Source organism: Brassica napus, chromosome C1, assembly GCF_020379485.1.
Source record: "Brassica napus cultivar Da-Ae chromosome C1, Da-Ae, whole genome shotgun sequence".
In the NCBI taxonomy this organism is placed as follows: Eukaryota; Viridiplantae; Streptophyta; class Magnoliopsida; order Brassicales; family Brassicaceae; genus Brassica; species Brassica napus.
The window spans coordinates 18906346-18917286 of NC_063444.1; the positions used below are offsets into that span (position 1 = coordinate 18906346).

The 10941-nt window shown below is 41.0% G+C and overlaps 1 protein-coding gene across 1 annotated transcript; it reads left to right on the forward strand.

Moving 5' to 3' along the window:
- Nucleotides 1–3465: 3465 nt before the first annotated feature.
- LOC106389448 lies at nt 3466–6119 on the forward strand. Its single transcript, XM_013829706.3, has 4 exons — nt 3466–4392; nt 4848–5381; nt 5475–5676; nt 5753–6119. The coding sequence occupies exons 1-3, from the start codon at nt 3619–3621 to the stop codon at nt 5583–5585; spliced, it is 1419 nt and encodes a 472-aa protein (XP_013685160.2). The 5' UTR covers nt 3466–3618; the 3' UTR covers nt 5586–5676; nt 5753–6119.
- The last annotated feature ends 4822 nt before the right edge of the window (nt 6120–10941 follow it).

The following is a 10941-nucleotide window of genomic DNA, read 5'->3' on the forward strand; positions in this document are numbered from 1 at the left end:
GGGAATTTTAATTTCCCAACATGATGCAGCCTCACGCAATTTTGTTTGTAAATGGAGTCCTTATTGTTTCCTCGATGACCATGTCGATATCTGGGGTAGAGCTCGTAGCCATATGTACGATGTCATGTATTCTTTTAAGCTCGGTGTCGTTCCTCTCGATATAATTCTGAAACGCTCCGGTTTCACTCGGGATCCCTAGGTCTTCTCTTTGGGAGTCGATATTGACGGAGGCGCGAAGGTCGTGCCTCCGAGCTTGTTCTGTTAGGTTATCGAATCCCGCCTGATGGAGGGTCCTCGTGGCGGATGGAGTTCGACTTTCGGGGATCCGCGTTCTCGGTTCCCCCTGCCTTTCCGTTGATCTGTTTTGGAATTGGATCGGAGTGCTTTGTGGACGTTGCCGCCCAATGTTGATTTCGTCCAATCCGCTGTAGATTAAGCTTCAGTGGGTCATACCCTGCGGCGGGGGTCGTTGTGAGTTTTCTCCCGTGTAACGTCCGGATCGAGCGCTTGGGATCTCCGGAGTACCGAATAGACCGGCGTTTTGGGGATTCGATGTCCCTCCTAACTGGTCGAGGGGCGTTTGAAATCTTTCTCGAGCGTTTGCAGCTCGATATTCTGCGAGTTCCCTCACAGGCTGGTCTAGTCGGTTAGCAATGGTTTGATTGGCGATCCTTTGGTTACGAATTTCGTCGATTAGAGACGAGACCATTCCTCGAAGTTCGGTCACTTCTTCTCGAGTTTGTGCTAGAGGGGTCGGCGAAATTGGTCTGGATTAAGATCGGGTCAGGTCATCGGCGGATTGTCTGTCCCCGGGACGGTTCCAGACTCTAGCTCCGACTCGTTCTGGGATCGATGTCTGATTGATCGGAAGAGATCGATCTTGACTCGAAGTCTCGATCGGAGGGATTCGTTGCGTATGGGTTATTCTGATCGCGTCTGGGTTATTCTGATCGCGTCATTGGCTCCCGTCGTCCCAGCTGGTATTGTTTCAGTCCCCGAGTCGGATCCGATAGGATCGGTGTCGTTGACTCTTGAGGATGTGGTTCCGACGATTTGGTTGGGATCCATAGTCGCGCTTAGGAAATTTAGATCAGTTTCTTAGCAAAGATGTTTTTCGTTTATCTTCCCCACAGTCGGCGCCAAAATATAGAACCTAAAATCTACACTAAGTATTTGATAGTGATCGGGAGTTTGATCTAGGGAAGACAAATGATGTAGGCAACGATATCTTTAGAACACAACGATGTAAACAATTTCCAGTAGGTAAAAATGGACTTTATTGATGAATAAGATCGAATACAATGAGTTGAACTAGATCGAATGATACATATGAGATCGGTCAAGAAAGAATCTAAGATTGGGATGAAAACAAGGTCGATGTATGTGTGTAGCTCTCTCTAGGGTTTTCAACGTGTCTCTTTTCATGTCAGTTCATTTTCCTTTATAGTGAGTCGACCTCGTGATCTTCGTAACTGCTCTGCGATCTTCGTGACTGCTCTGTGATCTCCGGGACCTCGAAGTTTTCGTTTTCGATCTCGATTGCTTACTATGGGCTTCAGTTCCTTACGGCTCATATCTTTGATTGTGGCCCATTAATGTACTAACCGAAATTGGGTCCAACAGATTGTATCATTCAAATAACTAAAATCACTGAGAATAATTGAAATTAATCACTGAGAATAATTGAAATTAATTCAACCAAAACTTAACAAAAATTGATTTTTTTTATTTAAACTCAATAGCAAAATTAGAAAATAATAAATTAATCCAAATCAAATCAAACCATATTTTTGGGGTTAATTATCTTAGTTTTTGAATTAACCAAAAATTAACTATTAACCCGAATAAACGAATCCGTATAAATTTCTCACAACATCTCTTATATATTAGAAGATAAGCATTATCATTTAATGCTTTCACACTACATTGGATACGTGACAGCCTCACATTGATTTTAATTTGAGTATGCTGACGTGTCAGCCTCACAATCATTTAATAATTAATGCGTTTATATACTAATTTTTTTAATTCTACCGCAAACAATTTAATGTCTTCACACTAGTTTTTTTTTTAATCACCTCATTTTTAGTTCTTGTATTTTTAATCTTTGTATTAGTGAACCGAAGTTCTTTTCGTACAACTACTGAATAATATCATTTTAAAAGAAAAAAAAAATTCTTAAGATTCACATCAATTTAAATGCTAGAATTAGAATGTTTTTTAGAAATTGAAAGTTTTATATCTTGCTGAACTTAGCCATGGTTGAAGGTTCTGAAAGCAATAAATAATTATGATTGGTTATAAATTAATTCAAATATTGTTTTTCTTTACGAAGCTTTCATATCAGACCAAAAATTAGAAACATAATCAGATTGCAAAAAAAAAAAATCAGAAATCAGAAAAAGTTTTAAAAGAAAAGAAAATTCGTGAAATCCATTGAAAACAGAATTTAGGTGCTGAGTGAAGAGATCACATTTGCTTACACGCAACTCTAACACTTTTCACTCGATTGTATCATTTTTATTATATTTACCAAGAATGTTTTATAAGAAAATACATGTTATTGGTTTTAGGCTACTTCAATTTTGTTACATGCTCAAAAATATTGACACGATTCTTAACTATTTTATTGGTATTTTTAAAGCATAGTACAATAATTATGTATGTTAAATAAACCGAGAATATTTGTTTTACATTTATTTTCTTTTGCTTTATATTAGTAGAAGAAAATAAGTATGGGTAAAACATTTCGATCCAACGAACCGAACTGAACTAGATTTGAAAGCAATACTAAACACAAATTAAAACTGATTAAGTATTCAGATGGATCTAAAAGTTTAATATCCAGATAAGCAAATCTGAATCTGATCCAAACTGAAATAATTTGGATACCAAAAATATCTAAATCACAATTATATATTTAAATATGTTAATTATTTTAAATTTTATATCTATTAGATATTCAAAAATATGAAAATATCTAAAATTATCAATATAGTCACAAGTAAATATTTAAAAATAACAGAAAATGTTCAAAATACTGAAATATTTATTTGTTCTCCATCCAAATATTTAAATTGAACTAATTTTTATGTAAATTTATATATTTAGTCTTACATTATTCAAATTTTTATGTTATATATTTTTTTATTTTAATATTAAATATATTTGAATTTTCGTTAAAAAAAATACATAATTAGAATGGGTATCTGAACTCAAATCCGAACCGAACCCGCAATGATTCGAACCAAATCCAAACCAAAATTTGTAAATATCCGTATACAATTTAAATTTCTAACCCGAAAAGTTCGAATCCGAATACATTAACTAAATCCGAACGGATACATGAATACTCATCCCTAGAAAAAAACCATTGTAAATCTAATAAACTATTTAACTCTAGGCTTACTACCTAGTTAAAAGATAAATAGGAGACAGAGCTTGATGTCTATAATGTTTTTCCCAAAAGAAAACACTTAAACCTCTGATTCAGCCAGCAGTTCTGACGATTGGTCCCGACCCGAAATACCCGAATGCCATTAACTCAAAAACTGTAAGAGGGACGGTTTCGTCGCATGCGAGCTGACACAATAACTCAAAAAAGGCAAAAACTTAGAAATGAACCAGACGCGACGAAAGAGACGACCCGATCCATCTCCGCCGCCGCTGATCTCTCCCGGCGTGAGAAACATCTTCCTCCTCCTCACTTTCCTTTTCATCATCTACATCCTCTTCTCCTACGGCACTTTCCGCCGCGACCGATTCTCATCCCTCGCCCGCTCCTTATCCGTCTTCCCCACCCAACGCCGCCACTTGCTCTTCTCCATCGCCGCCTCGCACGGCTCCTGGCTCGCCCGCAGCTCCTACGTCCGCCTCTGGTACTCCCCCGAGTCCACGCGCGCCGTCGTCTTCCTCGATCGCGGCGGATTCGATCCCGATCCAGCTCTCCCTCCGGTAACCGTCTCCGAAGACGTCTCCAGGTTCCCTTACAACTTCCCCGGCGGCCTCCGATCCGCGATCCGCGTGGCTCGCGTCGTCAAGGAGGCGGTTGATCGGGGGGATAACAAAGACGTGCGGTGGTTCGTTTTCGGGGATGATGACACTGTCTTCTTTGTGGACAATCTGGTGACGGTTTTGTCCAAGTATGATCATAGGAAGTGGTGGTACGTTGGGAGTAACTCGGAGTTTTATGATCAGAACGTGAGGTACTCCTTTGATATGGCCTTTGGTGGTGGTGGGTTCGCTATCAGTGCTTCGCTTGGGAAGGTTCTTGCTAAGGTTTTGGATTCTTGTTTGATGAGGTACTCTCACATGTATGGTAGTGACTCCAGGATCTTCTCTTGCGTTGCTGAGCTTGGTGTTGCTTTGTCTCATGAGCCTGGGTTTCATCAGGTTAGACAAAAAGAAACGACAGATCTCCTTAATTAGTTACAAGATTGATGCTGATTGCTGAACAAGAGTGGTTTCTAAATTTGGAAACTTTAGCTCAATGAACAATGCATTAGTTTACTTTCTTTATTTGGTTCATTTTGGGTAAATGTAGTTAGTATGTTCTTTCTTTAATCTGGACTTCACTATTATATATTTGTTGTAACATTGATTGAGATTGTCGAAAATCTTTGAATTTGATTTACTGGAATTGACAAGATGATAGTTTATACATTAACACTGATGCTGATTGCTTAACCGGATAGGTTTCTAAATTTGGAAACCACAATGAACAGTGCGTTAGCTTACTTTCCTTATTTGGTTGATTTTGGACAAGTGCAGTTAAGTCTGTTTCTTTTTTAGTTGTCTGCTACTAATAGTTAATCTGAATCTTACTATAAATGTGCTCTTTTTCATAGATTGATGTAAGAGGGAACCTATTTGGACTGTTATGTGCACACCCTTTATCTCCGTTGGTATCACTCCATCACTTAGACGCAGTTGATCCATTCTTTCCCAAAACAAACCGGACAGAATCGGTGGCTCGTCTCATCAGGGCTGCAAGTTTTGATTCAGCAAGGATTTTGCAGCAGAGTGTGTGCTATGATTCTTCAAACACAGTGACTGTTTCGGTTGTGTGGGGTTACGCGGTCCAAGTTTACGAAGGCAATAAACTCCTCCCGGATCTCCTCACCGTGCAAAAGACCTTTTCTACATGGAGGAGAGGATCAGGGGTCCGGAGCAATTATATGTTCAGTACGAGAGAATATCCCAGGGATCCATGTGCGAGACCGCTTGTTTTTTTCTTGGATAGTTTAGGATCGGATGGAACTGGAGGGACATGGAGTAGCTATGGCCTCCATAGTGTTGGAAACTGTCATAGAGCAGAAGCTGTTAAGGGACTACGGAACATCCGAGTTCTGTCTCGTAAGCTGGAACTTAATGGTGAACAGGTATAGTTTGTAAATACTCTTAGCTTCTCGGTAAAGTACCTTTGATTTGTGGCCTGGATTCACATTTCTTATTTCTTTGAAATAAAATGGCAGATGAATCCGCCTCGCCGCCAGTGTTGTGACATCTCATCGCCTTATAACAAATCAATGGTCATTAATATAAGACAATGCATGCCTGATGAGCTAATTGCCATGAACACTTAGTGTTTTTTCTTGGCCATTAGCTTTCAAGAATCAGCTAACCAAAGCCTGAGCCTATGATTCGTCTGCTATAAGACCAATGGCATAATTCTAGGTAAGTTTCTTGTTGCTTCATAGTTTTTGTGTACAACCATAATGCTCAATAGAACCTAATACCTTTTGTCTCGTAGCCTGTAGGTGGGTCACTTTTATCATCCTGTCCAAATCTGGTCCATACATAAACTCCTACAATTTCCCGACCAAGTTTGTTTCTTTCTATCTCCCTTTGCAAAACTCCGAAGGGGAATAAGTCTCAGATCCTTCCTCTGTATATATGGTTGTGCAGGCGTTGATGTCACTCGTACTTAGATTCAAAGTTTTGAGTTTTTTTTCTTTTTAATTTTATCCCGGAGTCACTTTGCTCTTTGAATGTTACTCGCTTTTTTGCTCACCAATTTTGGGAGGTTTCATTTTTCCCTTCTAAATACAAAAACATTCTTTGTTCATACTAAACCTGTGAATTGAGTTTGCCACTAAGAGATTTCAAGACATCATTTACTTTGGAAATTGAGTTTACCAGTGAAGAATGCGAAAAGTGATGCCAGGGGAATGAAGAAGGCTCTGAGAACAACAGCAACAAGATCCAAAGAGTCAACTCCTAGAGCTTGTCTTTTAGAGTCAAACATGATCCTCCACTCAACTTTGTCTTTGAGCATGTATATTACTGCAATCCTCACAGCACCAAAGCAAAAACAATTATACTAATGGGATACACTTCATCAAAAACACGATCATCACAAATGCAACTAGCAACTACCTGGTCATGACTTTTGAGGAAGACTTAAAAAACAACTATTTGGTCCATAGCTCTTGATTGGTGTTTTGTGTTGCTTTTAAGCCTTTGGAACATGTGCACAATAAAAAAAATTGCACTCCCTCAAAGCCGGTACTGATAGGAAGCGCAACAGAGAACCAAACTTAGTAAGACTTTTATCTGCGTTTGGGGTTTTGTTACCTTGGAAGCTCGGTTACGGTCATTAGAGCGGGAAAAGAAAGAAGAGAAATATCGCCTTTCATCCCAGCCTACTGAGAGAAAGCTTTAGTTTTCGCGGTCAACCCACTGACCCGTGACGGGTCCGTAAACTGCGGCAGCCTTAGTTGGGCTCAAACGCAGGCCAAGGCACGTAATGCATCTCTACACGAAGCTTCCTCTTTCTTTCTATTGGTGATGAAGTCGACGGTGGTGGTTATACAAAACCTCTTAGTTCGTGATCTAACACCAACATCGATGTGATCTTCATCTTGTCTCTACCATCTCTAATGGATTCTGCTGCGTCTCTTTCATCCCTTCCAATTTCTGTGTCTCACAACTGGGAATATCGTGTCTTCCCGAGCTTCTCTGGGGAAGAAATTGGTAGAGGCTTTTTCGGTTACTTTCAGAAAGAGTTTGAAAGAAAGGGAATCAGAATATTCATTGACAGGAGGGAGTCTTTTGGTCATGGGCTCATAGAAGCTATAAGAAGATCGAGGACAGCAATTGTTATTTTATCGAGGCACTACGCTTCATCAACTTTGCGTCTGGACGAGTTTGTGGAGATCATGAAGTGCAGGGAAGAGTTGGGTCAAATAGTGATTCCCTTTTTTTTATGAAGATCCAGAGTGGATATTTTGCATCTGTGTGTTGCGACGGATGCGAGAAGATAGAGATTAACAGATGGATAAACAATAAAGAAAGACACAGAGATTTAACGTGGTTCACCCCTAACGGCTACGTCTACGGGCAAAGAGAGATTTTATTGATGGAGGAATTACATAGATTTGTCTACAAGAAGATCAGATCTAGTTTCTCTACGGCTGCTAACTAGGTTTAGAGGAGGCACAAGATATATATATTTGTGTCCCAGAAAATCCTAGCACTAGTGGACCTCAAAAGACTAAGGCCCAACAGATTCAAGGTATTATTCAACAAATATCCACCTTGACTTGAATCCTCCATAATCAGATGTATCAGAATGCACTTTTTCGTGCTCAGAATACAGATGTACCAGACTGTCTCTTTGCTCAGATGTTCCGTCGAACTCAGATGTCAGATGTCCCGTCGGACCAGAGGCTCCTTAGAGCCAGATGCCCTCACTTGGGCCAGATGCTCTCTTCGAGCCAGATGCCCCTCAGTGCCAAACGCCCATCAGGGCCAGATTTAACAGCTTGAGATGTTTAGCAAATCAAGACAATTCTTGAACTTGCTATGAGGAACCGGCTTAGTGAACATATCTGCAGGATTATCAGCTGCTCCTACCTTCTTCATTTCAATCATCTTCTCATCTCTCATAAAATGGTATCTTACATCGATATGCTTGGTTCTCTCATGATGAACCTGATCCTTGGCTAAGCAGATAGCACTTAAGCTATCACAGAACACAGTAGCCTGATCATGATGAAGACCAAGATCACAGACCAATCCTCTCAACCATATTTCCTCCTTAGCAGCTTCTGTCAATGCCATATACTCTGCCTCAGTTGTAGACAAAGTCACTGTTGACTGCAAAGTCGCCCTCCAGCTCACAACAGAACCACCCAAAGTAAATACGTAACCAGTCATAAATCTCCTGCTGTCCACATCTCCTGCATAATCCGAATCAGGATACCCAGTAACCAGTCTCGGATCCTTGTCTCCATAGACAAGACCAATATCAGATGTACCCTTAAGGTACCGGAAAATCCTCTTCACAGCGATCCAGTGCTCCTTTCGCGACTGAACCATGAACCTACTCACAACACTGACTGCGTGTGCAAGATCTGGTCTTGTACAAACCATAGCATACATCAAACTTCCTACAGCACTAGCATAAGGAACACGTGACATATAATCGATTTCCCCTTCAGACATTTCATCACTCATGGTAGGATGAAAATTTACAGCACATGGAGTATCGATAGGCTTAACATTAAGCATCCCGAATCTTGTCAAGACCTTTTCAATGTAGGCCTTTTGTGATAAGACCAGCTTCTTCTTCGTCCTATCCCTGAAGATCTCCATTCCTAGAATCTTCCTCGCAGCACCCAAATCTTTCATCTCAAACTCAGAACTCAGTAGTTCTTTCTGCTTCTGAACATAACACTTCTTCTTGGCAGCTATCTGCATGTCGTCTACATACAGCACCAAGTAGATATACGACTCATCCTCCACCTTGCTCATGTAGACACAACAGTCATAAGGACTCCTGTCGTAGCCCAACTTGACCATATAGCTGTCAAACCTCTTGTACCACTGTCTAGGAGACTGCTTAAGTCCATACAGCGACTTCCTCAACTTGCACACATGATCTTCTTTACCAGGAAATAGAAAATCCTCAGGCTGAGTCATATAGATCTCCTCCTCAAGCTCTCCATGAAGAAAAGCAGTCTTCACATCAAGTTGCTCCAACTCCAGATCCTGACGTGCTACTATCGCCAATAGCACTCTGATAGAGGTGTGTCTGACCACGGGTGAGAATATCTCATTTTAGTCAACGGCTTCTCTTTGACTGAAACCTCTAGCAACAACTCGAGATTTATAATTGACTCCCTCTTTTGGTGACTGACCTTCTTTTAGCTTATAAATCCACTTGCAAGTCACAACTTTTCTCCCAGGTGGTAGTGTGACCAGATCCCATGTGTGATTCTTTTCATGAGATTCCATCTCATCTCCCATTGAAGCAAACCATTTCTCAGATGCATAACTTGAAATGGCTTCTCTGTAAGTAGACGGCTCGTAAGTGTCCACTTCCTCTGTAACCTATAGTGCATAACACACCATATCTTCAAACCGATATCTCTCTGGTGGCCTAACATCAACTCTCTTTTTGGTCTGTCTTTAGCAATACTGCGTTTTTCAGACCCAATACGTTGATTTCCAGAATTGGAAGATTGAGGCTGCTCATCAGACGTTGATTGCTCGTTCTCTTCCTGAGGATCGATCGATCTCGTGTTGTCGGACATCGATCGGAGATCTCTGCCATCGCCCAATCCTGTGTCTGGCGTAGATCAATCGCTCCCTGACACTGGATCGGTTGATCCTGGGTAGTCTGACTGCACTTCCTGCAGCTCCACCTGCTTGTCAACATCCTCCTGCTCTGCTTCTGAAATGGACTCAGCTAAAACTTTGAACATAGAACTCTCATCAAACTCAACGTTCCTGCTCATAACAACCCGTTTCTCAGATGGAGACCAAACTCTGTATCCCTTTACACCATCTCCATAGCCCATAAACACTCCCTTCTTCGCTCTTGGTTCCAGATTTCCTTCATTAACATGATAGTAAACCGTGCAACCAAAGACTCTCAGAATAGAATAATCAGCAGATCTGTCTAACCAGACCTCATTAGGTATTCGACACTCGATCCCTGTATGCGGTCCAAGATTGATCAAATAACAAGCCGTGTTCACTGCCTCAGCCCAAAACCTCTTCTCTAAACCAGCATTAGAAAGCATGCACCTCTCTCTCTCCAGCAATGTCTAGTTCATTCTCTCTGCTACACCATTCTGCTGTGGTGTATACATGTTTGTATGATGCCTAGCAATTCCTGCATCCTCACAAAACTGATTGAACTCTGTTGAACAGAATTCCAGACCATTATCAGTACGAAGCCTCTTAATCTTCTTCTCAGTTTGATTCTCCACCAGTATCTTCCACTCCTTGAAGCTGTTGAAAGCTTCACTTTTGTGCTTCATGAATGTTATCCAAGTCTTCCTCGAATAGTCATCAATCATGGACACAAAATACCTGTGACCCTTCAGCGACTCCACCTTGGAGGGACCCCAACAATCTGAATGGATGTAATCCAGCGTGCCTTTTGTTTTATGAAAAACCTTAGGAAACTTCTTTCTGTGCAGCTTCCCAAACACACAGTGCTCACAGAACTCAAGGCTCTAGGTCTTATGACCACAAAGAAGATCCTGCTTCGACAGAATCTGCATCCCACGCTCGCCCATATGTCCAAGCCTCATATGCCACAACTTGTCCATATCTTCCTTGCGAACCTCTAGAGATGCAACATTTGCTGAACTTGAAACCGTAGAACCTTCCAGCAAATACAAAGTACCATGAATGAAACCTCTGAGAATCACATTTGAACCTCTGTAGACACTCAGAACTCCATCTCCACCTGAATACTTGAAACCTCTGCTATCCAAAAGACTAACTGAGATCAAGTTCTTGGACATAGATGGAACATGTCTAACTCCAATCAACGTGCAGATTCTATCATCATGTGTCATGAGCTTAATAGAACCGATTCCTGCAATATCGCAAGCAAAGTCATTCGCCATCTTGATCTTGCCATCAGTCACTGCCTCATACTCTGAGAACCATTCTCTTCTTGGACACATATGATAAGATGCG

Excerpts from the sequence above, each read along its gene's own strand:
- LOC106389448 (XM_013829706.3), top strand. The coding sequence starts at position 3,619 with ATGAACCAGACGCGACGAAAGAGACGACCCGATCCATCTCCGCCGCCG. Across the intron at positions 4,393-4,847 it reads ATGAGCCTGGGTTTCATCAG|ATTGATGTAAGAGGGAACCT; the intron begins GTTAGACAAAAA and ends TCTTTTTCATAG. Across the intron at positions 5,382-5,474 it reads TGGAACTTAATGGTGAACAG|ATGAATCCGCCTCGCCGCCA; the intron begins GTATAGTTTGTA and ends ATAAAATGGCAG.